Below are 27,232 nucleotides of genomic sequence, written 5' to 3' on the forward strand. Positions count from 1 at the left end.
AAAGGCAAGGGCAACTCTCCCCTCCTGCTGTTTCCAGCAACTGGTATTCAGAAGCATTGCTGCCTCCAACTGTGGAAGCAGGCAGAGATATCATGGCTAGGAGCCATCGATAGCCTTCTCCCCCTCCATGAATGTGTCCAATCCCCTCTTGAAGCCATTCATCAAGTTGGTGGCCATCACTGCCTCCTGAGGGAGGGAGTTCCACAGTTTAACTATGCGCTGAGTGAAGGAGGTCCTTTTTATAGCAAGGATTTCTGACTCCCAAACATTTAACAACAACGGTGTGTTTTTCCTTCCCACTCCTAAATTAGCCTGCCAAAGTGAAGAAAGCTAGGAAAGGCTGGAAGGAGGTGGAGGAACCAGGAGAGGCTTCTCTTTTAGATGGAACGCCTGCGAGTTCATTTCTGGTTCTCAAAACACTGCTGGAAATGCTTAACCCTGCAATTAACTTGGACATAAATGTGCACTTGCGTAGACGGCTTAGCCCAGTTGGGGGGACGGTGGAAGGGCTCGGCTCCATCCCAGACCCTCCAGCTTGCACCTGGCTCTGCCCCACCTCCCCCACAACTACTGTGCATTTGGCTCTGATTGGTAGGCTTTGCTGGGGGTGCTAGCTAGAATAAAAATACACAGAGCAGGAAGGGAAGGAGAGGGAGGGAAAGGGAGGGAGGGAGGGTGGTGGAAAACCTGCCTTTGAGAGACTGGGTGGAACAGGAAGAGGGTTCATGGTGAGCCATGAGAAGCCAGGAGTGGTCTAATGAATGGAGGGGGCTGCAGCAGGTGTAGAGCAGCCGAGGGTCCACTTCTGTTTAAGGAGGATATTGACAAGCTGGAAGGTGTGCGGAGGAGGGTGAAGTGTCTGGAAAGCAAGCCTTATGGAGAATGGTTGAGGGAGGTGGGTCTGTTTAGCTTGGAGAAGACTGAGAGGTGATGGGATAGCCATCTTCCAATATCTAATGTTCTGTCACATGGAAGATGGAGCAAGCTTGTTTTCTACTGCTCCAGAGAGAAGGATCCAAACCAACGGATTCAAATGACGAGAAAGGAGATTCTGACTTAAGGAAGGACTTAGGAAGGACTTTCTGACCATGAGAACCGTTCCCTAGTGCAACAAACTCCCTTGGAAGGTAGAAGACTCTCCTTCATGGGATGGTTTTAAGGAGAAGTCAGGTGGTCACCTGCCAGGGATCCTTTAGCTGTGATTCCTGCATTGCAGAAGGTTGGATTAGATGTCCCCCTAGGGTACCTTCCACCCCTACTACTCCGTAACTCTGTTCCAGCAATGAAATGGGCAAGGCGGATGTCCCCATAAAGCCACACACACGCTTCCCCCTCCATACCAGTTCGTGCTTCTTGCGACTGGCCTCTGCCTCCTTCTTTGCCAGCTCAGCCAGCTCCTCCTTGGTGTCCCGTAGCTGGCGCTGCAACCGCTTGTTCTGCTCCTTCTCCCTGTTCTCTGCTGCCGTGCGCTGGTCACGCTCCTCTGTCAGCTTCTCCATGTTCTCCTTCAGGCGGGTGGCCAAGCTCTGGGGAGGGCGGGCAAGGGGAGACAGAGGAGGTTAGAAAGTGGTCTTTTATACCAGGTTAGGCTACTGGGGACATTCAGCCCAGTGTTGTCTACGCTGACTGACAGCAGCTCTTTGGGGTCCCAGGTGGAGAAGAGGAGCCTGGCTGCAGCTGGATCAGGCCAAAGAGGGACCATCTAGTCCAGCATCCTGTTATCCCAGTGGCCAACCAGATGGCCACAATGGGAAGCCCACAAGGCAGACCTGAGCACAGCAGCAGTGCTCTCCCCAGAAACTGGTCTTCAGAGACATTAATGCCACCTGATGACGGTGGAGGCAGAACACAGCCCTGCTGGCCAGCAGCCAGTGATAACCTTATTCCCCTCTGTGGAGTTGTCTAATCCTTTGTCAGAACATCAGAAGAGACCTGTTGGATCAGGCCAATGGGGGGTCCACATAGTCCAGAACTCTGTTCTCACAGTGGCCAGCCAGATGCCCCAATGGGAAGCCCATGAGCAAGACCTGAGCACAAGAGCACTCCACCTGCGACTCCCAGAAACTGGTATTCAGAGGCATTAATGCCCCCAACAGAGGAGGAAGCACATAACCATCGTGACCAGTAACCAATTTTAGGCTCATTCATAGAGAGAGATAAGACTACTCCCTTTAAGAGTCCTGCTGGATCAGGCCAATGGGGGACCAATCTACTCCAGCCTCTGGGCCAACCAGATGCTCCAGGGAGGAGCCCACAAGACCCAAGCACAAGAGCACTCTACCTGTGATTCACAGGTATTCAGAGGCAGTGGAGGTAGGATATAGTGGGTCACACAGCGCATGGTTGAACTATGGAACCTGCTCCCACAGGAGGCAGTGATGGCCACCAGCTTGGATGGCCTGGGAAATGGACAGATTCATAGCGGAGAGGGCTACTGATGGCTACTAGCCACAATGGCTAAGCTCTGCTCCTGAATACCAGTTGCTGGAAGCCACTGGAGGGAAGAGAGCTCTTGTGCTCATGCTCTGCTTGCAGGTTTCCCACAACAGGCACCTACATCGCCACTGAGAGGAGAAGAGAAAGCTGGACTAGATGGGTCCCCTTTGGCCTGATTCTCCTTACATTCTTATAGTTCGCTGGAGGCTGGTATCAGGATAGCACTGAAACGAGGCACCTCCCTGACCTCTCCACCCTTGAGAAGGGGTGAAGGTACCCCCACCGTCTCCCCGCTCCATGGCAGGTGAAGATGAGACAGCAGCGACATGCAAGGGCTGGTGCATCAATATTCATCTGCTGCACATAATGGCAGCAGACAGCGGCAATTACCGGGGCCGGAGCTCAGGAATAAGCGTTGCCCAATCGCTCCCCGCCGAGCACTAATGGAACAAACGAACCCGGCACTATGAATTTACATGAGGGGGGGTGGGAGGGAGAACTGGCTCGAGGGGGAGGGAGAGAGCGGAGGAAAGAGCAGGGGGGCGGCTGAGGAGTTGTGCCAGAGAGAGAGAGAGAGAAGGAGAGAGAAACTTTTTCCCCCAGGCGTGGGCAGAATAATCAGGGGGGCTTTGGTGAATTGGAAAAATAGATTTAACTTTGTGTGAAGTAATTACAGCATGTAATGTAGGGAGAAAAATAGATTCCATCCTTTCAAGGCAGCCGAGTGCCGTCCCCTGCATATTTATGGGGCTGGGGGGGGGGTGTAGAGAGGGGAGGAAGAGAAGGGGGAAGCGAATAATGGTACAGAAATATTAAGAGGGAACTCTAAAGCTTCTCAGCTCCCTCGGCGGGAAAAGGAGCTGCGACGGTAGAATATCAAGCAGGGCACTTAACAGGTGCAAGCAGAAGCAGAGAGACAGAGACCAGCCACCCCAAGGTGGCATTTGTAGGGCCAAGGACGTGGGGGGCAGGAGCAGGAGATTTACTTGCCAGCTGAGGCCAGGGCTATGGGGGAAGAGGACAGCAGGAGACTGATTATTTGTAATTCACAGACCAAACACATCTCTCTCTCTGCTCTCCCTGGCTCTTGCAGCCCACAGATGCTTTGAATTTTGCACCTCCCACCATACTCTCTGCTGCCCTTTTGTCTCGCGCAGGCTCCCACCCACCCCAGCCAATCTGCTTCCCTGAAAACGGCTCCCTCCCACCTCAAGGCATTAGAATGCTTGCGCACATGCTGTGACATCACAGCAACTGAGCCAATAGGGGGAGGGGGGACAAGTTTTTCACTCATCAAAGACGGAGGAGGAAGAGGCATGAGTTAGGGGGCAGGCACTTCTCACACGGGAACCAGAAGGAGGTACACACATGTAGACACCACGGCAGCTGTGGAGAGTTCTGTGCCTGTAGAAATCAATGCTCTCCTTTTAAAATACTCGCCTGGGGAAAGAGCAGGCCTCTGCTTTCTTGCATTTTAAAAAGGGGAGACGTGGCAATTTGCACACTGGGTGCATCCCCCTCTTCATAAGTAGTTGCAGGAGATGTATGTCTTGTTCTTCGTTGTTTTGCACTTTAGCCCAAACAACGTAGCGCAAGGCACCACATCCTAACCTGAGGAATGAGCACAGCTCCAGATTGTGGGTGGGGGGAGAGAGGGAAGGAAGGGGAATTGAACAAGGCACCCAGAAAGGACCACGGAGACTGGCGACTCTCTAAAGACTCCCTTGGGATCTGTCTGATGTGATTTTAAATTTCTGCATGGACTTTTAAGCACTTCTTCCCACTTTCAGGGGCGGCTCAGAACACAAGACTCTGTTCCAGATAATCTGACTCCAAGAGAGAGCACAGCCCACGCAGCTTTGCCCCAGCGCCATCTGAGGGAATGAGAGCCCAGCAAGAAGCAAACCTCTTGGAGCCAGGTCTGAGTTGCCCTGGGGAGATATTTCACTTCCTAGGGTCTGATAGCTCAGGACCCGCTCACCTACGACAAACTCCACCGCACTAAGCAAACCCTGCTGCTAAGGATGCTCTGCCGGCTCCAGAAAACCCTCTCCCCAGCTCCAGATTCCTCACCTCAAGGCGCTTCACTTGTGTCCTCTCGAACTCCAGCCGCGTCTCCAGCTCGCGGATCTTGGCCTCCTGCCTGCTGACCAGGGACTTGTCTACCATGGACTGCTCGACAAACTCCAGCTGGCTCTGGAGGCCTTGTAGCTGGAAATGAAGAAGGAAGGGGCTGTCACTCATGGTGGTGGATGGTGAAAAGGGAACCACAGCCCTGCGAGGGGTTAAGAGGAAGAGAGGCAGCTGACTTCCCCCCCCCCAACACCCCTCCAGTGCCCACCTTCTCCTGGAGCTCTTGCTTCTCTTTGTGGGCTTCCTCCAGCTGTGACTGAAGGTCATTGATCTGGGCCAGGTCCCGGGAGGCCTGGAGAGAACAGAGGATTTAGAAGCCAGCGCTGGCAAAGCTGAGTCCCAGAGATTCCCACCACCAACACCTCCCTGTTAAGAGTCTCCTGCCAAATCCCCTGAAGAATGCAACTTATCATCTCTAGCTAATAATTATTTTAGCTGTGCAATAATATATTTTATTCTGTTTTGTACATTTTGCAATGCCTTTGGCTAGACAAATAATACAGACAATACAATCGAAACAGGACAGTCCCTACCCTCAGGCTTACAATCTTAAAACAAAAACAAAAAACCACAATATGCAAGGTAAAAGGGACAGGGAGGGAAGAGGGAAATCAAAACTCAGTCGCCAGTTTCTAAACAGCTGTTCCTATAATGACCACCTATAATTTGTTCCTGTAACGTTTAGCAACCACAACTGCTGTTTGCAGGAGTTACAATCAAACTCATATGAATCTCTCTGAGGTGACAGTTAGGGGAGGGGGGTTCAGGGTGGGGTGGGCAGAGAGGATGCAGTGAACGCGTCCGCAAAACTGGGGCAGTGGTGGGGGAGGGGCTCACCTGAGCGACAGCCGCCTTGTGCTTCTTCATGAGCTCGTTCATGTCCTCCTGATCCTCTTCCAGGCGGCTCTGCACCTCGTTCTTCTCCCGCTGCAAACGGCTCAGCTGCTCTTCCAGCTGGGGGGGGGGGGGAGAGAGAAGTTCAGGAGTGAAAGGTGAGCTGGTGTCTAAGGATTCCTAAGGTTTCATCCAAACCAGAGCTGGGAACTCTCTTAACTCAAAGTGAACACACCTCTCTCTGCCCTCATTTGCTGGGGAGCATGGTCTCTTGCAGACCAGCTTTGGAGGAGATGACACTGAAGGCAGATGGCACATCCTGAGATGAGAGCAATGAAGTCGGGTTGGAAGTGCCCTTGCTCAGTTCAATCCAAAAGGCAGCTTCGCCTCCCCAGGGGCCAAGCTCTGAAAACTCGGTCTGCAAGGTGGGTGGGGAACCCAGCTGTGCTTGGCATCGATTGGCTAGTGCCCATGCCATCCCCAAGAAACCACACACAAACCTCCAGGCATTTTGTACTACTGAGCATTCTAGTTGGGTGGGGGAGGTAGAATAGGGAACATTATATGAAGAAATAAAGGCGCCAACGATCAGAGACCACTGATGTGCCAGACCTCACAGCACGAAGGATTACTTAAATTAGTGGGAGGTGATGATGGTTTGGGGTGCTTACCGCTCCCTTGGCCTTGGATAGGTCATCTATCTGCAGGTGCAGGTCCTCGATCTCCACCTCCATGGACTTGCGAGCCTTGACAGCAGCCGCGCACGTGAACTCTGACTCCTCCAACTGCAGCAAGAGCCCCCATGTCCCAAGGGGGTAGCGACAATTAGGACGACAGCCACTCACTCCCAAACCTTGCCTGTCAGCCTTCCAGCAAAGCCCCCTCACTGACACCACAATCTCTCCGCTATACGGCTTGGGCCCAGGCTACCTGAAAGAGCGTATCTTCCTCTAGAAGCCTGCCTGGGTACTAAGATCATCAGGGGAGCACCTTCTCTCAGTCCCACGAACAAGAGAGACATGGCTGGTGGTGACACAAGAGACAAGGAGCCTTTCCTGTGGCTGCTCCCCTCTTGCGGAATTCCCTCCCAAGAGAGTTCAGACTGGCTCCCTCCTTGCTAACCCTCTGCTGGCAGGCTAAGACTTTCCCTTTTAGGCAGGCCTTTGAAAACTAAGGAGCAGATGAGGCTGGTCACTGGGCAAAGTGTATTTTGACTGCTGGCCCTAAGCATTTCCTGATGTATCCTAATTATTGTTTTTAACTAGCTTGTTTCTGTTACTTTGTATTTTATAACTGATGCTTCTAAACGTCGTAAGCTACCTTGAATCCCAACTTAGGAGAAAAGGATATCAATACACTTAATAATAAAACAGTGACATTATTCCCCTGGGGTGTCCAGGCCTGGTTCTGCCTCTTGAGGTGGCGGTGTTTTGAGGCCTTGCCAGGCACTAAAAACCAAAAGCCTTCCTTGCAGGGACCCTGCAAAAACCAAGTGTGGCCTTTGGCCAGATGTTCAGAAAACTTGTAGGAGTTTTATTTCGTTTTAGTCAATTATACTGTGGTTTCAACTTTTCGTATGTTTTAAATTACAGCCGATTTTTGTGTGAGTGATAATTATTTTATCTGTTTTTGTGAACCGCCTCTAGTATTTTCCTAAAGCAGTGTATATTTTATTTATTTATTTATTATATTTATGAAATAAATAAATAATAAGAGCCGGCCTGAGTGGAGAATGATGAAAACCCCTGCAGGGCCAACAGCTACACAGGACTCTTGGGCCCATCCAGCTCAGTATTGTCTCCTGAGTCTACTGTCTATTGTCTATCCCCCCGAAAGAGTTCCATTCATTTCTCTGCCTGCTCCCCCCACGCCACCCCCATTCCCAGCCCCCTCTCCCAGCACCTGGTTCTTCAGCTGCGCAATCTCCCGCTTGCTGGGCGCGTTGTTCTTCAGGTGGTCAAGCATGACCTGAGCATCGGACAGGAGGGCCTTGGTACGCTTCAGATCCTTGCGCAGCCGCTTCTCCGTCTCAAAGTCCCGCTGGCTGACCTGGAGGGTTGCAGGGAGGAAGAGGAGAGGTGTGAAGGGGAAAGGGCGAGAGGGGGTTCTGCTACAGCAGCCCTTGCCCACCCTCTCTTCCCCTGCTCCCGCCATCGTCCGTACCTGGTCGCTGACAGCCGACAGCTTCCCTTCCAGGTCCCTCTTCTCCCGCAGCACCTTCTGCTTCTCCTCGTACTCCTCCTCCAGCTGCATCTCCATCTGCTTCAGCTGTGGGGTACACAAAGCAAGCAGAGGAGTCCTGGGGGGGGTCTTCCTTGGTGGACCTGGGGAGGCTGCTGCTGCTGCTGCTGCCGGCAGCCTGGGGGTCATTTCCAGCTCTGTGTAGCTCTCCGAGGGAGGAATAGGGGGCCTTCCTAATGACTTCCAGTCTTCCTTAACAAACTACAGCTCCCAGAATTCTTTGAGGGAAGCCATGATGGTTTAAAGTGGCATCATGGCACTTTATAGCACAGGTGTATTCCTCTTGGAAGCTTAAAAAAGCACAGCAAGTTGGAAGCAAGTCCTGCTTCCATGTCCTCAGCACCTGGTTTTCAGAGGTATACATACGGCCTCCAAACAGGGAACAGAATGTCACGTGAACACAAAAGTTCAAAACATTTCAGAATTTGTAATACCTTGGTGCATGAATGGATTTTCCCAGTAGTGATGTATGGAAGTGAGAGCTGTACCATCAAGAAGGCTGATCGCCGAAGATTTGATGCTTTTGAATTACAGTGCTGGAGGAGACTCTTGAGAGTCCCATGGACTGCAAGAAGATCAAACGTATCCATTCTGAAGGAAATCAGCCCTGAGTGCTCACTGGAAGGACAGATCCTGAAGCTGAGGCTCCAAGACTTTGGCCACCTCATGAGAAGAGAAGACTCCTTGGAAAAGACCCTGATGTTGGGAAAGATGGAGGGCACAAGGAGAAGGGGACGACGGGGGACGAGATGGTTGGACAGTGTTCTCGAAGCTACCAGCATGAGTTTGATCAAACTGCGGGAGGCAGTGGAAGACAGGAGTGCCTGGCGTGCTCTGGTCCATGGGGTCACGAAGAGTCGGACACGACTAAATGACTAAACAGCAACAACAAATGAATGGATGGATGGAAAGAGAGTGGGCAGCATTACGAGGGGAGGCCTCCTCACAGCCAAGGGGGAGGGCTCCTTAGTGACCCTAGGCCCCAGCCATGCGGGAAGCAGACCACCCCCTGGAGAGGAGGCCAACGATTCCCCCAGCTGCATCCCCTGCACACAGGGCCATGACTAAGAGCTGCTTGCCTGCAGCAGGCTCTCAAGAGGAGTGAGCTCAGGAAAATGTTCATTTAGATAATTGCAGGTTCGTGCCGGCCAGGGCTGTGTCACTCGGCTAATGGGATCAGCGTAGGCAGAGAGGAAATCACGCTGTGGGGGAAGAGTGACTGATCACACTGGTCAGGGCCAGGAAGGGTTTGGCTGGACAGAGAGACCAAAGGCAGGAGGACTGGAAGGGCACAAAACTATCAATCACAGCAGCACAGAGGCCTGAGCCCTTCTCGGCCATCATTAGCACTTTATATCTAAAAAGTAGGGGGAGGGGAGAGGGAATGAAGTAGGAGACCCCAGCCTGCTTGGGTTGCAATCTCTCAAAGCAGCTACCTCTCCTCCCAGATGTCTCGGGGTGAAATAAATGCACTCTGCATGTGGTCCAAGGCACTCTCTGCAAACTATTCATACTTTGCGTGTTCCAGGACAGAACCGTGGCACGGAAAACCAGCTCCACAGCCTGGCCCAGATTCAAATTTTGCTTCAGCTTATTCAGCAGCCTCCTAGTACTTTTATTATTATTTATTATGTTTATTAGTCACTTGTTACTCTCCGAGCCACTGACATTTAAAAGCATAAACATATTATACCATAGTGATAAAAGAAAGAAATGGATCTTATAAAAACACTGTGGGTGGCATGCAGCAGCAGGCCTCTTGAAGTTAATGGCCATTAGGTTAATTAGGTTCATTCATTTCCAAGTATCTACTCTGAGTAAAACTTAGCTGGTTACAACCCTACAATTGGAGACTTTATCTCCAATCACAGCAGCAAGTGCTCACATCAGAGCTGATCTGACAAGTGACTGACAGGTGGGTGTGATATAGACAATAAGACCTTGTTACCCCCACAACAACCACTAAGACTAGAATCATCTCAGCCCACCAAGGACCAGGGGAAAGAGGTTAAATCTTTGCCTGGCATCAAAACAGTGTCTGCTGCTAAGTTGCCGTGTATGTTTAAAATCAATCAATCAATCAATCAGTAAAATGACTGACAGCGGCTCTCCGGGATTTCAGGAGGAAAGGGTTACAGCTGAGGGGCTCCCTGGCTCACAGCTTGGTTTTCCAAATCGAGGTCTCTGTCTCTGTCTCTCTCAACTCCAGAGTCAGGCAGAAAGGCTTTGCTAAATGAAATGAAAACTGAGTCTTGTTGATGACCTGAAGGCAAAATCCATACTTAGCTTCTTGAAAAGGGTAAATCAGAGCTGCTGCTGCTGCTGCTGCTGCTGGTGGTGATAAGGGACCTTTTGAACAAGGGCCTTCCCCCTAAAGACCTTAACGGGCCCCCTGGCTTCAGGAAAACAGCCATAACACACTCAAATGGAATAATTCTGCAAACATCCTCGTTTTCTGCCTCCCTCAGGAGCTGAATGCTTCCCGGTATTGACTTGTCCTCCGAGTGTGAAATTTCATGATTTATTAATTTTCAGAGAGAAAGAGAGATGCACCTTGACTCTCAGCCAGGAAGTCCCCAATTGAAATGCTTCCTCCAGGGCAAAGCATGTTCCCAACCTCTGCCTCCCTTCACCCTTCTCTGCAGCCAAGGATAATTACACTGACCAGATTGTTCTTAAGGATCACTGAGATGGTTTATGTATGTGCAAAATGCAGTGCTATATACATGCAAAGTGCGGCATTTATGTTCTAATGTTTTTCATCTGTGTGTGCCTTGTTCTACGGCGAAGGAGGGTGGGGATGTTAAACAGCTGCCTGGTATGTAGCAGGAAGGCAGAACCAGGAAGCGGGAGGGGAAATTGCCTTGCGCCACAGTCACTTCCTGCTGCCAGCCACCCTAGAGCTTGGGCTCTTGCCCTGCTAATTGGGAACAGAGGCTGATCGCCTGCAGCTCCCAGGAAGCAGCATATTTCATTTCAAGGCCTTGCTGTGATGAGGAAGAAGCAGGGCCCAGAGGACACCCAGAAGGGGCTTCACATGGCAGCAAGCGCCCCCATTACTTATAGGCGTGTGTAAGGTAAGCCTCCCGGAAAAGCCTCAGCAACCCAGGGGCTTCTTTCTATCCAGTGCTACTCCTACCCACTGAAAACAAGGGTCAATGGCTAATTTAGGTCCATTGATTTTGATGGGCCCCGTCAGATTAAAAATGAGTTGGTAGCTCCTTTACTGAATGTGTGAACAGACAAGGTGGTAATAACCGAATTCCAACCCAATACAAGTCTGACACTTGGCCAGTGTATGTCTTGAATCTCTTTTATCTTTTGCTTTTAGCAGACACTTGTCTGCAGCATTTTTTTTTATGCCTGGATCACCAAGTCATCAAGAAAGTGCTTTAGAGTGCCCTATTTCAACTTCTACCACCTTGTACGCATCCTGCTTCATTGCTGACAAGCCCGAAATCCTTTCTCCTTTACTTTAATCTGACTGTTCCTGCTGTAACCAAGTACCATGAATATGCTTTTGATGTGTGGATGACATTAAACTCTCTGGGGAAGGGATGGGTGGAGGGTCAATGGCTGCCATTGGTGGGGAGTGGGGACTGATATTTTTGAGTTCTGAATACAGAATGATTTTACTCTGTATATATATATATATCTATCTATGTGTGTGTGTATACACACACATACACATACACATATACATATACACATATACATATACATAAAATGAGAGAACTGTATTAGGATACAAGCCAGGGTTCTCTGGCTCCTAAAGGGCCTGTGAAACTACCCAGAGCCTTTCTCACCTTCTTCTGGCAGGACTGCCTGATCTCCTCCACCTCCTCATCACGGCTCTCCACTTCCTTGGAGTGCGTCTGCCGCAGCCTCTCCATCTCCATCTCCAACCGGAGTTTGGCCTGAAGGGTAGGGGGAGAAGGAACTGATGAGACGCCCAAAGGAGGAAGGCTCAGACTTTGCCTCTCTCTCTGCACAGGCCAGGAAGGGTCCATGGCAAAGCAGGCGGAGCAAAGGGACCGAAGGGAAAGGGACATCACACTGCCTAACCTGCTCACATCCCCCACCCACCTACAGCAGCAAAAAATGGTCTCCCCACCCAAACGAGATCAGTTTTGCTACTGGAGGGCACAGAGCACAGCAGGGCCAGCTAGCCCAAGAGATGTTCCCCTTCCCTTCTTCTTTCCCTCCTTCCCTGCACTGATCTACACAAGAGGACTTCTCTCCCTACTCCATCAGGACCACAACCTACCGGTATTTGCAGGGAAACCCAACTCTATCCATCCCCGTGCAGGGAACCAAAGGAGGGGAAGAATGTTGTTGTGCTCAGGTCCTAGCTGGATTGATGCAACAGGGCTCATTTTGAGGTTCGTAAGAAATATAAATTAGATTTTAAATAATGTACCTCATAAGGGCTGCATCTAACTACCGGTACTTTTTATCTCAGAGCAGGCCCATTGAAATTAATACCCTAAGTTAGTCATGTCTATTAATTTCAATGGGTTTACTCTGAATAGGTACCTCTGGCTGCGAACGGGATCTGTTCCAGAGCCCCGTTCGCATCCTGAGTAGAACGCAACCCACGTCTGCACGTGCCGTGATTCGCTGCTTCTGCACATGCCCGTGATGTCATTTTGAGCTTCTGCGCATGTGTAAGCAGCGAAACCCAGAAATAACACGTTCCATTATTTCCGGGTCGCCGCGGTGCGTAACCTGAAAATGTTCAACCTGAAGCATATTTAACCCAAGGTATGACTGTACTAAGGTGGGCTACAACCATAAGAACAGCCTGCTAGATTAAGCTTATGGCCCACCTCATCCAGCCTCCAGTTCTCACAAGGGCCAGCCAGTTGCCCCAGTGGGAACCCCACAAGCGGGACATGAGCGCAACAGAAACTCTCCCAAACTGCGATTCCCAGTAACTGCTGTTCAGAGAGGAACCCCAGGTTTCTCTTAAAGCAAGGGTTGCTAACCTGCGGCTGGAGCACAGCATCCATTATCTCCCTGGTCACTGAGCCATGCCACTTCACACACACCAGGGACTAGCACCCTGAACAGACCAGGAGCCAAGTCCTTTGGGTCCAGAGGTCAAAGGCAAAGCCACGCAGCCAGCTCAGCAGCAAAGGCTCAAGAACTTGCAAACCCTTTGTGGGCTCCCTGCCAGACCTCAAACAGATTTCCAAGTTCAGTCTTAAGTCCCCAGCTATTAGAAGCTGAAGTATTTGGAGGAAAGGGGACTATATAAGTATAATAAATCGAAATAATAGTGAATACAGGACTGCTGGGAAAACTCAGCCAGTAGAGCATGAGACTCTTCATCTCAGGGTCAGGGGTTTGAGCCCCAGGTTAGCCCCAAAATTCCTGCATTACAGGGGAATGGACTAGATGACCCTTATGGTCCTTTCCAACTCAACAATTCTATGCTTCAGTTTGGGGGGACACGACCCAAGCCCACTGCCCATGCAGTAAGCAGGGGAGGCAGAGACCCTTCAACACATCTCAACTTGGCCCTGCTGGAAAGCTAATTGCTGGCCTTTGCCTTTGTCATTTTCAGTCATCAATATGTCTATTTTCCTATATACATAAAAATGCAAGGCTGTCATCATGTGCCCTGATTAGGAGCTTTGCCCCATGGCAATCCTGGATTTGCGTAAAGAAAAGAGGAAGCCCTAGGGCAGGGTTTCCCAAACTTGGGTCTCCAGCTGCTACTGGACTACAATTCCCATCATCCCTAGCTAGCAGGACCAGTGGTCAGGGACAATGGGAAGTGTAGCAGCCGAAGACCCAAATTTGGAAAATCCTGCTCTAGGGTGTTAATGCAGCGGGGAATGGCAGGGGTAGTTGAAGAAGGGAGTGAGTAGGGGCCCAGCCCCTAGTAAAATGCTGTCACAGGGAAAGCAGAGCAAGCTCATTTTCTGCTGCTCTAGAGGCGAGGACCTCAAGCAATGGATTCAAATTACAAGCAAGGAGGAAAAACTATCCAAAGGTAAGAGCTGGTCAACAATAGAATGGACTCCCGCGGAAGGTGGTGCACAGAGGCTTTTAAACAGGCTGGATGGCCACCTGCCAGGGATTCTTGAGCTGCGGTTCCTGAATTGCAGGGGGGTCAGACTAGATGACCCTCAGGACCCTTTTCAAACTTGACAATCCTATGATTCTATGTGATTGCCCTGCTCACCAGTCCCCTTGCCATCCTCCCCACATGACATATACAGTGGTACCTCGGGTTAAGTACTTAATTCGTTTCACTGAACACTAAAATTATTGAAAACGGCAACAGTGATATTGGCAATTGAAATAGATCAGCATGAGGCGGTCTGGAAGAGGGGCGGCCTCTCCTTGCTGTGGACGGGGATGGAAGAGCCCAACACGCAGCAATAAAACAGGCTCCCTCGTCAAAGGCACCCAGGCCCAGTCCAATCCCCAGTGGCATCTCCTGGTAGGGCTGAGTTGCTGCCAGTCATTGTAGACAAAGCCAAGCAAGGTGGCTCCATGGCCTGGCTCAGTAGGAAGCAGCTTCCTCTGCTCCTACAGTGATACCTTGGGTTAAGTACTTAATTCGTACCGGAGGTCCATTCTTAACTTGAAACTGTTCTTAACCTGAAGCACCACTTTAGCTAATGGGGCCTCCCGCTGCTGCCGCGCTGCTGCCACGTGATTTCTGTTCTCATCCTGAAGCAAAGTACTTAACCCGAGGTACTATTTCTGGGTTAGCGGAGTCTGTAACCTGAAGTGTATGTAACCCGAGGAACCACTGTACACTCTTTCTAGAGAGAGATAGTTATCTCAAGTAGCTCGGCGCAACCTCGTCAGTCCCATCAGCACCACCTGTACTCTATCACACTTAAAAAGCTCTTTCGTTTAGCTGGTGGGAATGAAAGGCCCACCAGCCGCTGCCGCCACCAACCAAGAGGCAGAAAGGCTGCTGTTGGCCCTCGCATTGATCTGGCTTGTTTTGCCAGCCGCTGCCATCTTCCCCCCTCTGCCCGGCTCACGCTGGGGCAAGGCCACACTGGGAGCAGCTGGGCATTGAGCTGCGAGCCAGGCTGGCACACAAAGCTCCGGCGCTTGGGGAGCACAGCAGCCCCTCTGGATCAATGGCTCTGAAAGGCAATTACTTACTCGCCTTGCCGCCGCTGCCTCCGCAGCCTGCATGGCTGCGTCTGCCTGCCTGTCGGCACCTTCCGGAGTCGCAAAGGCAGACACCTCTCCCTCTCCTGGGGCCGGCTGCCGAGGCTCCAACCAGCCGAACTGGAGCCGCAGCAGGAGAAGAATCACGGTGGCGGCGGCGGCAGCAGCAGCAGCTCAGGTGTGCGGAGGGAAGAGGACGGGACGGCCCACACACCCCTGTGAAACCGGCACACCCAGAAAACCGGCAGAGCCAGAGCCGGCAGAGCGAGAGAGGAGAGAGGAGGAGGAGGCCCCGCCCGGACCAGGCCTTACCTGCTCCAGCATCTGGATGGTGCCTGCCTGCTCGTCCAGCTCCTCCTCCTGGTCTTTGGCCTTGGCCTCCAGGTCCCGGAGCTGCTTCCGCACCTTGGCCAGAGACGCCTCATCCTTGGACTCCTGGGAGGAGAGGTCCTGCAGCTCGGCCTCCAGGGACTCCACCTTCTGGGTGACGCTGGAGATGCTGGACTCCTTCTCCTGGGAAGGGAGGGACGCGGGGAATGTTTAAGTGCGAGGCAGGGAAGCTCAAAAGCCCCAAGCAGCCCCTCATGAGACAGGTGCTGCTGTTCTGGATCCCAAGAAAAGGCCGTCGGGTGAAAGTGGAGGGAGGGTTTTCCTTCAGAGCACACAGCTTAGGGAAGGACCCTTGCTGGGCTGAAGGTACCAGAAGCCACACAGCTGAGGGAGAGCTCCAGCAAGGCCCTTTCCCAGCCTTCCCTGGGAACACAGGAAGTTGCCTCATACAGAGTCGGACCATTGGTCCATCTAGCTTGGTATCATCTGTAGACTGGCTTTCCGTCATTCCCAGAGACCTCGAGAATGGGACCTTGGGCTTCCCGCATGCAAGGAAGGAGTTGTGCTGCTGAAGTGCAGCCATTCCCCAAACCAGACCATTCTTCCATCATACTCAGGACTGATGACACTGACTGGCAGTGGCTCTCTGGGCCTCAGTGGCTCTTCCAGCCCTGCTCAGAGACACTGTTGGGGACTCATGGGACAAGAAAGGAGATTCTGGCTAAACATTAGGAAGAACTTTCCGACACTGGAATGGATTTCCCCTGCAGGTGGTGGACTCTCCTGTCCAGGATGCCTTAGGTGAGATTCCTGCATTGCTGGGGGTTGGACTAGACAACCCAAGTCTATGATTCTGTGACTGAATCTGGGACCTTATGCATGCAAAGCTAGGTCCTCATTTCCCTTTTTTTGGGGGGGGGGGTTCAGTTTTCAACGCTGCAGGACACAGCACCCACCTCAAGCTGCTGCTTGAGGCTGAACACCTCGGCGATGAGCATGTCCTTCTCGCGCCCCAGCTTCTCCCGGCCCAGCTTCTCGCGATGGGCCTCTTCATGGGCCTGTGAGAGCTCGCTGTCAAACCTGTGGGTGAGAGAGACACATGCGCAACTCAGAGTCTGCGCTCTGCTGGCTGAGGATACCTAGCCTGCTCCCTCTGCCACCTGGGCTGCAGCAACAGCTGCCTTCCTCCATTCCTTAGTGCAGCTCCATCTGCTGCATGTTTAATTTAATATAAATATGTATACGTTGCTGTGGAGGGGGGAGGTGTCCGCCGAAGCAGCTCTCAAACGTAATTTAAAAAACACAAACAATAAACTGAAATTATGAACCAACAACAACTTCACTAAAAGCAACGCAGCAGCACTGTTAAGAAAACTCTGGGGACAAGGCAAAAACAAGAGCATGTCTAATTTAACAGAACCATTGTGGTGGTGTTTTCTGAAGGACGGGAGAGCAGAGTTTAAGCAAGACTTCCAGGGCCTGTGCACCAGTGAAGGTCTTGCTCCACATTCCCACAAACTGTGGCTCAGATGGTGGCAGGACATGGAAGAGTCTCAGGACTCCATACTGAGGTCCAGCTGGGAACTGCCTCCACTAGGCTGGGAGGCTCCTGGGCTCCACCCTGCTCCCAAGAACATCACAACTATTAACACTGAACTATGGAACTCCCCTCCACAGGAGGCAGTGAGGACCAATAACTTGGGTGGCTTTAAAAGAGGATTAGACAAATTCATGGAGAAGAGGGGCTATCTGCCACCACAGCTGGAGGCAGTACTGCTTCTGAATACCAGTTGCTGGAAACCGCAAGGAAGGGAGATTGCTGTGATCTTCAGGTTCTGCCTGAAGGTTTCCCTGTGGGGCATCTGGTGAGAACAAGATGCTGGACTAGATGGGCCACTGGCCTGATCCAGCAGGCCCTTCTTATGTTCTTAAATCGGGAGCATGATGACGTCTGTCCTTGAATCAGGACCCCTGCCGAAAGAAGCTTGTTCAGGCCCAATCCATAAACTGAGAACGTCGTCTGAGAGCTGCTCACATGCATCTGACCTTATCCCAGCAGCCAGAAAAGCAAGAATTTTGCTTTTTAAAAAGTTGTTTTTAATGAACTGCTAATACTTCCATTTTTGATGGGTATTAGAACCACAATGGCTTGTTTCTGGAGAGATCTGAACAAGGCCAGTATTTATTTCTGTTGTGGGAACTTGCTTTATTAGAGAAAGCTCAACCCACAAGCTATGCACTTCCAGGGGAAAATGTTTTTTAAAAATAAAAATTGCAGAGGTTTGCTTTCTTTTTATTACATATGTCAATAAGGAAGAACACGGTCCATCACCTCCCTCTGCTTATCAATGGATTTGGTTGATTCAATAATATATGCTATTATTGCTGTCTAAGATTCATTCCACCGGTAACACTAATGGGTTTTATTTTACCCCATGTTTAAAAGCATACTCAAACTTTTACTTTTATTGTACCAGCCTGGTATGTGTGTGTGTTGCTAATGATGTTAGCTCAATGAAAAGAAAACAGGGGGAAATTAAAGGGTTTCCTCACAAAAGCTGAATTCTGCACTTGCTATTGAACTGATCGCACGGCGGAAGACCTGACGGACGGGTGGTTCTGGAGACAAGCCTGCTCCCACCTCGCTGTTTTGAAATCAACCTGCAGCCTCGATAGCTGCGCACACAGAGCCCTGGCACAGCCATGGGGAGCTCGTTTCGCCTCCTTCCTGCCCCCCTCCCTCCCTCTTGAAGCTTCCGCCTGCCACCCGCCTGCCACCCGCTAGCTGGGTCCCCTGCCAAGAGCCTCCCCCCCCCACTTTAAACCTGCTCTCAGCTGGGGGCCTCTCAACTCCTCTGTTTACAAGCCTTTAATTTCCACCAGAAGAGCCGCAAAGCAGGGAGCAAATTGCAGAGAATCCTCCCCGGTGCCTTCCCTGAATCGCTAATCGAAAGATCCTGCCTGTTATTGTCGGGGAGCTGGGGGGGGGGAATTAAGAGAGGTGTGGAGGATGCAAGGTGTGTGAGAAGGTGGGGTTGAGGGCTTGCTGGCAGAGAGAGACAGCGAGCAGAAAAGTCAATGAAGATGAAAGCTTGCACAGGAAAGCAGGGCTACCAAGCAGGCACATGCAGACACAGCATTCAGAGTTCCTGCTGGGTCTGGGGCCGAGCTAGCCGAACATCTTGTTCTCACAGTGGCCAGCCAGGTGCCCCAAAGGAAAAGTCCCAAAGCAGGACCCCAGCCTCATGGAGGAGGCGAAAGATATGGACGGACACTAGCCACAATGGCTGTGCTCTTGGAAGCAATATTTCTGCTGGGAATCTCAAGTGGGGAAGGCACTTTTGTGCTCAGATCTTGCTTTCGGGCTTCCCCCTGGGAAATCTAGCAGGCCACAGGATGCCGGACTAGATGGGGCCCCCTTTGGCCTCATCCAGCAGGACTCTTCTGATGTTTATGGGTGGTGCAGCAGAGTTACAGATCAAATCGGAGAAGCCCTGAGTTCAAATCCCTGGCCGGCCAGAGAGGGAGAGGGAGGGAGACTGTCCCCAGCTAACAACCTTGTAGGGTTGTTGAGAAGATAACAGAGGGTAAGTTGGGCGAGAAAGTGGCCTTCAAACAAAAAGCAGCATCACCATAGATGCTGGAGACAAAGACCAAGAGAGGGCCTGTTGCCTCTTCTGCCCCACTTGTGGGCTTCCCAGGGCTAGCCACCGCTGGAACCCAGAATGCTGGATGACATGGAGCCTTGGCCTGAGGCAGCAGAACTCTTTTATTCCTTCTGTCAGCTGTGCAACAGAGCTAGCCAAACTCAAATGACTGGTATCTGGGGCTTCAGATGAACCCCATGGGGTGTGTGAACCACCCAGGGGTCCTGCCCTACATCACCGGAGGCCTCAAGGACCCTCTCTTGCAGGGCGGGAGAAAGCCACAGCGGAGCCGGTGCAAACTCCTCTCCAATTTCCATCCTTGGCTCCGTGGTGAAACATCAGTGTCGCCCGCCCATTTATTTAGTGACCCATGTTAAACGTCCAGTCAACTAATCCCCATTCTTCTCCGCGCCGAGTAATAAATAGCGGCATTAACGCGGGCTCTGCTCTTCGGAAATTGAAATTAATTAGGTTGATTCTCTCACTCGCTGGGTCTCTCTCTTTTCTTCCTCTCTCTTTCTGCCGTGTGATCATTACCATAATGAGATGAAAGCGTCTCCACTGCTTAATAACATTTTTTTCCTTAGGAGGAAAAAAAAGTGAGCGGAGTCTCGTAATGGGAGAGGAGATGGCGAGGGAAGGAGAGGGCGGGGGGGGGGGAGAGAAGGATGGAGGGCACAGTCCAGGCTCTGATGCTAACGGCTCTCCAGACAACTTCTCAGTTCCTTAATTGCTCATCATTAGATGGCACTACCTGGATTTGCAGCAAACAGCAGCAGCGGGGGTTGGGTTGGGGGAGGGACACACACAGGCTGCCTTCTCTGGCCATTCTGCCCCAACAAAGTTGAGCAGTGAAATGAGATGCAGATTGGTGGGGAGAGGAAAGTTAGGTGAACCTCTGCAACGCACAGGGACAAGGCAGCAGCACCCACAGAGACACAGCTGGCATCTTCCACGCAGGAAGGGAAACTCTGCGATGGGACTCCTGGGGGTGGCAAGCTAAACTGGGGGGGGGGGGCTCTCCTGGGGAAGGAGCAGAGAAACCTGCACACAGTTAAACTGTGGAACTCACTTGCAAAGGAGGCGGCGATGGCCACCAACTTAGACAACAGCTTTAAAAGAGGCTTAGACCATTTCGTGGAGGAGGTGAGGGCCATCGAAGGTTACTAGCCAGGATATGGCTCTGCTCTGCCTCCACGGCTGGGTGGGCAGCAATGCTTCTGACCACCAGATGCTAGAAACCACAGGGAGATGGCTCCGATGCTCAGCTCCTGTTTGAAGGTTTCCCACGGGCATCTGGTCGGCCACTGGAGGACAAGATACGGGACTAGGTGGGCCACTGGCCTGATCCAGCAGGTTCTTCTTCTGTTCTTGACGGTCAAATTAGCACACTGCTGAATTCCACCCAATAATTAAAATTACACAGCACTGGGCGGGGGTGAATGGACCTAGGACTGGACTTCACAGGCTGCATTGTTGAGCTGTGCTCCCACCAACACACCCTGAGGCAGGTGCTACAAGGCATAGCTGTCAACTTTTCCCTTTTCTTGTGAGGAATCCTATTCGGAATAAGGGAATTTCCCTTTAAAAAAGGGAAACGTTGACAGCTATGCTACAAGGGGACGTCAGAAATTTGTTCCTACAGAACCAGACTGAGCAGAAAGTCGACTGGGCTCTATCGGCAGATCAGCTGGGTGGAAGAGGCAATGTGGTGCGGTGGTTAGAATCCTGAACCAGGACCTGGGGGACCAGGGTTCAAATCTTCCCTTGGGCGTAAACCCCACTGGGTGACTTTGGGCCAGTCACTATCTCTCAGCCTAGCCTACTTCACAAGGTTGTCGTGAGACTAAAATGGGGAGGGGGAGAAGTGTGTACACCACCCTGAGCTCCTTGGGGAACAAACAAAATGATCTGAAGTAGATGAGACACGGGTTTCTGACTCCCAGATTGCTTCACAATAGGTCCCTGGACACGTTCTCAGGTCAGATGATGACGCCACCTTGCTGAAGGTCAGGGCCCAGTCAGTGCCTGGAGGGGGGAAACCACCTTGGGACTCTCCTCCCCTGCTGCCCTGCATGCTGTTTTGAGTCTCATAGTGACGGATGGGAGAAGCATTCCAAAGCCACAGCAACAGCAGAAAGAGGCCTCCCACACCCAAAGCCCCTTCCCTAAAAAGCACCTGTTGGAATTCCTGATAAGTATAGATCTGCACTTTGCACATGGAGGTTTCCACAGTCTGCGGCTGGGAAGGTGCAACAGGGAATTGGCACCGTTCTGCAATGGCCACCAGCACCAGTGGGCTGCTCTTCCACACCCAGCTGCAGTCGGCAGGCCTTGGGGATCTGGTAAGCTGAGCATCTTCCCACTCCTGCCCAGCGACCGGCTCAAGGCCCTCCCCGCCACCCCCTCTCACCTGCGCTGCTTCTTCTCCAGCTCGTGATTGCGGCCTTGCTGGCCTTCCAAGTGCAGCTTGGTGTCCTGCAGCTCGGCCGTCAGCCGCTGGCACTTCTTCTTCAGCGTCTGCAGGGCACGCTGGCTCTCCTCGCTGTCCGCTTGCAAGTCAGTCAGCTGTGAAGGGAAGAGGGCCGTCAGAGGACCTGGGAGAAAAGCCTGGCTGCTGGGTCAGGCCAATGGCCCATCTAGTCCAGTGCCCCTTTCTCACAGCGGCCAGTATTCAGAGGTAGACTGTGCCTGGGCATGGAGGCTCTCCTTAAGAAGAGGCTGGCTGCTGAGCCAGGCCAAAGAAGACCCACCTCGCCCAGTATCCTGTTTTCACGCTGGCTGATCAGATGGGCTGATCAGGTGCCCTTTATGGGACGCCAGCAAGCAGGACCCAAGCACAAGGGCTCTTTCCCACTCCTGCAGCTTCCATCAAGGGGTATCCAGGAGCATTGCTGCCTCCTATGCCCTTTTAAAATGTGTGAAGGGGTGTTATTGGGTTGTTGTTTTTATTTTGATTATGTATTTTGTGGTTTTATATTCTGATTTTATTTTGTGAACTGCCTCAAGACCTGCGGGTACAGGGCAGTATATGAATTTTATATATATATATATATATATATATATATATATATATATATATATATATATATACATACACACACACACACACACACACATATATATATATATATATATATATATATATATATATATATATATATCCAACCATAGAGGCAGGGCATAGTCATTTGTGGGCTTGGAGGGTACTTGACGATTGGCCTAGTCCAAATTTCTGCCCCTCCCCACACAATCCCCCGACCCTAAAAACCCTCTCCATTCCAATCTCTCTCTCTCTCTCTCTCTCTCTCTCTCTCTCTCTCCCTCTCTCTCTCTCTCCCTCTCACTTTCTCTCTCACAAAAGATTTAATATGTGCCACGACCAGACAGCAAGTGGATCTCCCAGTGTGTTTACAGAGCAAACTGTTCCCAGGAGAATTAAGATAGCATCACGGGCCACATGACACAGGCCACTGCAATGGCCAGCCTGGTTCCTTCTTCCCTACGTGGTGCCCAAGTCTGGCCAGAAATCACCCCCCATTTTAGGAGCAAAGAAGGGAAGGTTGTGGGACTCGTTGTGCAACGGCAGCTAAGTTGCCACACTGTCCCAGCAGCCAACATACCATGCCCATAAAAGCAGAGGCGGCAAAGCAAAACAGGGGAGGGAGCTTTTAAAAACTTAAATGAAACAGACAACTGGACAAAGCACCTTGCAAGAGCACGCAACTCCAGCCAATTAGCCATGAGTTGTGGCAGAAAAGAGTGGGAAGAGCAAGGCATCCTGGGAAATTGAGTGAGAGGGATGTGCTTTGGCAGCACAGAGGAAAGGGCTGCCCGGTGCCCAGCGCATCAAGGTGTGCTGAAGGGAGAGGGAGGAGGAGGAGAGGCCAGGTGACTGTGAAAGAGAGAGAAAACTGACCCGTCGCTCCAGCTGCCTCTTGCCCTGCTGCTCCACCTCCAGCTTGTCCTCAAACTCCTGCTGCAGGCGCTTCTTGGTGAAATCAATCTCGCGGACGGCACGCTCGTACTTCAGGCGCCACTCGCCACCTGCAAGGAGAAGGAGGAAGATGGAACAGAGGTTAGGCAGCCAAGGATAAGCTGGGAGGAAAAAAACTCGTCCTTATCCCTGAGGCCGCAGACACAGGCGACCACAGGTGTCACTTTGTGGAGCGAGAACTTGGTGGAAGATGGGTTGGGTTCAGAAATGAAAACGTAAGGACATAAGACGAGTCTGGCTGGATCAGGCCAATGGATCCTCTAGTCTAGTTCTCACAGTGGCCAACCGGACGCCCCAAGGGGAAGCTCACCAGCAGGACCCGAGCGCAAGATCACTCTGTCCCCCTGCGATTCGCAGCAACTGGCATTCAGAGGCATAATGGAGGCGACAGAACAGAGCCATCATGGCAAGTCACCACTGACAGCCTTGTCCTCTATTAATCTGTCAAATCTAAACACTTACATTTCCAGACCAGCCTCTCCAAACCATGAGGACTAGTAACTTAACTTTAAACATAAGAGACCAAAGCTTGAGCTATCTAAAATCCGTCTGCTTTGCATAATTCAGTCTACTGCCAAATAGGATTATGTATTTTGTGGTTTTGTATTCAGATTTTATTCTGTGAACCGCCCTGAGACCTGCGGGTATAGGGCGGTATATAAATTCGAAAGGAAGGAAGGAAGGAAGGAAGGAAGGAAGGAAGGAAGGAAGGACTGGAGAATGGACAGAGAATGGGGGAGCTGGACACAGCCAAGACAAGGAGCAGGGAATGTGAATGTTTTTTAGGTTGGCCCACCTGAGTCGTCGTCGTCCATCTCGCCGTTGAGCTCAGCGGCACGGATGAGACGGGCCTCCATCACCTCCATCTCCATGGAGTCCATCTGCTTCTTAAGAGCATCATACTTGGCCTGCAAGGCGGAAGAGGCAAGCCACTTCAGAACACCTTCAGAACACACAAGAGGTGGCAAAGACGATCCCCTGACCCCACTTCACCAGCGGGGCAGATCCTGCTGAGATGCTACTGTGCAGGAGGAGGACAGGTGGCCAAAGGCAGGGATGAGATCAGACGGACCCCAAACATTAAAGGTAAAGGTACCCCTGCCCGTACGGGCCAGTCTTGACAGACTCTAGGGTTGTGTGCCCATCTCACTTAAGAGGCCGGGGGCCAGCGCTGTCCAGAGACACTTCTGGGTCACGTGGCCAGCGTGACAAGCTGCATCTGGCGAGCCAACGCAGCACACGGAAACGCCGTTTACCTTCCCGCCAGTAAGCGGTCCCTATTTATCTACTTGCACCCGGGAGTGCTTTCGAACTGCTAGGTTGGCAGGCGCTGGGACCGAGCAGCGGGAGCGCACCCCGCCGCGGGGATTCGAACCGCCGACCTTTCGATCGGCAAGTCCTAGGCGCTGAGGCTTTTACCCACAGCGCCACCCGCGTCCCTACCCCAAACATTATTATTGCATTATTCAACTGCCTTTTACATCCACGCTAAGGCAATTCACAAATGTTTATAATAAAAAATAGCTAAAAATAGTTTTTAAAGGGGAACAAAGTGAACACCTTAAGGCAGAGAGACATCCAGCTGAGAAAGCTTGTCGGAGCAAAAATGCCTGCAATGGTTTCTGGAGAGTTCAGATTGTGGGCGCCTGTCGTGTCTCGACATGGATCCTGTTCCCCAGAAGGGAGCAGCCGCACTGACAGCCCTGCTCTGCGTTACTGCAAAGTGGGCTTCAGATACTTTGGGGGGACACGGTGGGAGTTTGCAGCAGCTGGAGGCTGGCAGCTTCAGCAAGCAGGCAGAAGCCCAAGGCTGCTTTCTTGTGGGGAATTGTTTCTATTTATTATTGCTATGTCTGCGTTCACCCAATGCAACCTCAGGGACCTCCCCTGTGCAGGGGTCAAACACTCAAATCTCCCATGCGCTCAGGAGCACCACCGCTTTCCAGAGGGAGGAGAAACGTCAAGCCGAACCAAACCTAGAAGCAGCATTCAGAAGAAGGCTGACCTGATCTCTTTTGGGGGGGCCAAGCAAAGCCCTCTGTGTTTTATTTTGTTTATTCTGTCAGGTTTGTAAAGCCATTTCTATGCTGCTTATGATGGCTCTTTTATTATTAAATTATCCCCTTGGGAAAGTACATTATCATCGTCTCCAGAAACAATCTTTGGAAACTTCTGTCAAAGGGCAGGGAGACATGTGCTCATAGAATTAGGCCTCACCCACCCAATATACATTTAAAGCCCTATCATACCACTTTAAACGGTCATGGCTTCATCCAAAGAATTCTGGGAGCTGTAGTTTTTTGAGGGTGCTGAGAGTTATTAGAACACCCTCCACTCCCTTCTCAGAGATACAATTCCCAGGATGGCTTAACAACCAATCCTTCTTCACAGGGAACTCTGGGAAATGTAGTTCTGGGAAAGGGAACGGGGGTCTCCTAACAACTCTCAGCACCCTTAACAAACTACACTTCCCCAAATTCTTTGGGGGGGAAGCCAAGACTGTTTAAAGTAGCATGATATTGACTTAAATGTATGGTGTGGATGTGGCTTTAGTGCCACGCAGGAGCCCAACTGATCTGGCACAGGAAGCTGAATGACAACCACGGAGTCTTTCTTTGGGGTGGCCAGGTTGGGTTGGGGCTGAGGAGCACTTGCTTAACCCTGCCCCACCCCCCGCAAAGCGTCCTGGGTTCTGCCCCACTTGGCTGACCTGCAGATCCTTCATGTCCTTCTCTGCTCGCAGCCGCTCTGCTGTCTCAGCGTCCAGGAGCTGGGAAGCGGATTCTCCCGTGTTCCTCTCGTCGGTCAGTTCTGAGCTCAGCTCCGAGATCTAGAGGTGGGGGAAGTGAGTGGCAGGGATGGGATTTTGCACACTACTTTCACTAGTATGTGCCCTTTTTATGGACACTTTACACTAGTTTATGCCTTTATGCACCCGCCCTGTGGAACGCCCTCCCACCTGATGTCAAAGAGAAGAACAACTACCAGACTTTTAGAAGACATCTGAAGGCAGCCCTGTTAAGGGAAGCTTTTAATGTTTAACAGACCACTGTATTTTAATACTTTGTTGGAAGCCGCCCAGAGTGGCTGAGGGTATAAATAATAATAAATAATAAATAATAAATAATAAATAATAAATAATAAATAATAAATAATAAATAATTAATAATTAATAATTAATAATTAATAATAATAATAATAATAATAATATTTCTAGCGCACATTCCTTGGCTGGAGACCAACACTGGAAAATTTGGATTAGGGTAGGTTCACTTTGAAATGCAAAATTATTTGAATTTCTTCCCCTCTCCCCCCCACCATCCCTGCTGGGGCGTGACCTGATCTAAAGTAGGTCACAACAGCAGCAGTAGCAGTACCCCCATCACCACCCCCCTACAAATACATGGTATAAACAAACCAACAAAGAAATGGCTCTCCAGCCGCCTGTCTGGGTGAAAGGTGTGTCTGCAAAGGCTGGATCCTGCTGCACTAAGTCCTGGGTTGCTGCCTGCAGTGCCTGACTTGGCCCTAAGGATCCTGGATCTTCCTGCCCTACACCCTGCTTCCATGCAGCTCCTAGCACACGCTTCTGGGGCTGGAACTGAAGGCACATTGAAGAGGCGAGAGCTGGGGCGTCCCAGGAACCACCTCACCTTGCTCTCCAGGCGGTCGCTGCTGAGTCGCAGTTCGTTCCTCTCCTTCTCCACCTTCTCCAGCCGGCTCTTCAGCTGCTGGATTTCCTCCTGGTCAGAAGGCAAAGGCAAAGTCAGGCCAAAGGCTGTCAAGCAGCAGCAGCGACCAAGTCCCAAGAGTCCCTGCCTTGGGATTTGGAGCCGCAGCGTTAGTCAAGAGAGAAAGACCTGCTTGGATCCATGATTGTTATTATGACCATCTTCAGAAGTATTGTTTGAATTTATATCCCACCTGCCCTCCCAACTAAGTCCAGGGAGGCAAACACACAAGTGACGGAATGATTAAAGGATACCTCGGCCCAGTATACCTGAAGGAGCGTCTCCACCCCCATCGTTCTGCCCAGACGCTGAGGTCCAGCTCCGAGGGCCTTCTGGCAGTTCCCTCATTGCGAGAAGCAAAGCTACAGGGAACCAGGCAGAGGGCCTTCTCGGTGGTGGCACCAGCCCTGTGGAACACCCTCCCACCAGATTTCAGAGAGAAAAACAACTACCTGACATTTAGAAGACATCTGAAGGCAGCCCTGTTCAGGGAAGTTTTTAATGTGTGACATTTTAATGTATTTTTAATCTTTGTTGGAAGCCGCCCAGAGTGGCTGGGGAATCCCAGCCAGATGGGTGGGGTACAAATAAATTAATAATTATTATTATTATTATTATTATTATTATTATTATTATTATTTAAAATGCTTCCGATTCAGACACAGAACGGCATGCAGAAGAAGGACTTCGATTAAAAAGGATCAGGGAGCAGGTGGGGGAAAGACCCTTCCCTCAGA

At 51.2% G+C, this 27,232-nt stretch overlaps 1 protein-coding gene across 8 annotated transcripts in view; it reads right to left on the minus strand.

Annotated features, from left to right (window-relative positions):
• MYO18A (myosin XVIIIA) overlaps positions 1-27,232 on the minus strand; it is a 147,303-nt gene that overhangs the window by 19,854 nt on the left and 100,217 nt on the right. For all 8 annotated transcript variants that reach the window (XM_053366747.1, XM_053366746.1, XM_053366742.1 and 5 more), the window contains 15 exons: positions 26,418-26,507; positions 25,475-25,594; positions 23,561-23,672; positions 22,687-22,814; positions 21,181-21,335; positions 16,077-16,200; positions 15,103-15,303; positions 11,451-11,561; positions 7,567-7,671; positions 7,306-7,452; positions 6,075-6,188; positions 5,407-5,523; positions 4,778-4,861; positions 4,510-4,647; positions 1,341-1,526 (listed from right to left, as the gene is read on the minus strand). In XM_053366747.1, coding sequence (XP_053222722.1) covers positions 1,341-1,526; positions 4,510-4,647; positions 4,778-4,861; positions 5,407-5,523; positions 6,075-6,188; positions 7,306-7,452; positions 7,567-7,671; positions 11,451-11,561; positions 15,103-15,303; positions 16,077-16,200; positions 21,181-21,335; positions 22,687-22,814; positions 23,561-23,672; positions 25,475-25,594; positions 26,418-26,507 — 1,932 coding nt within the window. The remainder of the gene's footprint in view (positions 1-1,340; positions 1,527-4,509; positions 4,648-4,777; positions 4,862-5,406; positions 5,524-6,074; positions 6,189-7,305; positions 7,453-7,566; positions 7,672-11,450; positions 11,562-15,102; positions 15,304-16,076; positions 16,201-21,180; positions 21,336-22,686; positions 22,815-23,560; positions 23,673-25,474; positions 25,595-26,417; positions 26,508-27,232) is intronic.

Source organism: Podarcis raffonei, chromosome 15 (assembly GCF_027172205.1).
Source record: "Podarcis raffonei isolate rPodRaf1 chromosome 15, rPodRaf1.pri, whole genome shotgun sequence".
NCBI lineage: Eukaryota > Metazoa > Chordata > Lepidosauria > Squamata > Lacertidae > Podarcis > Podarcis raffonei.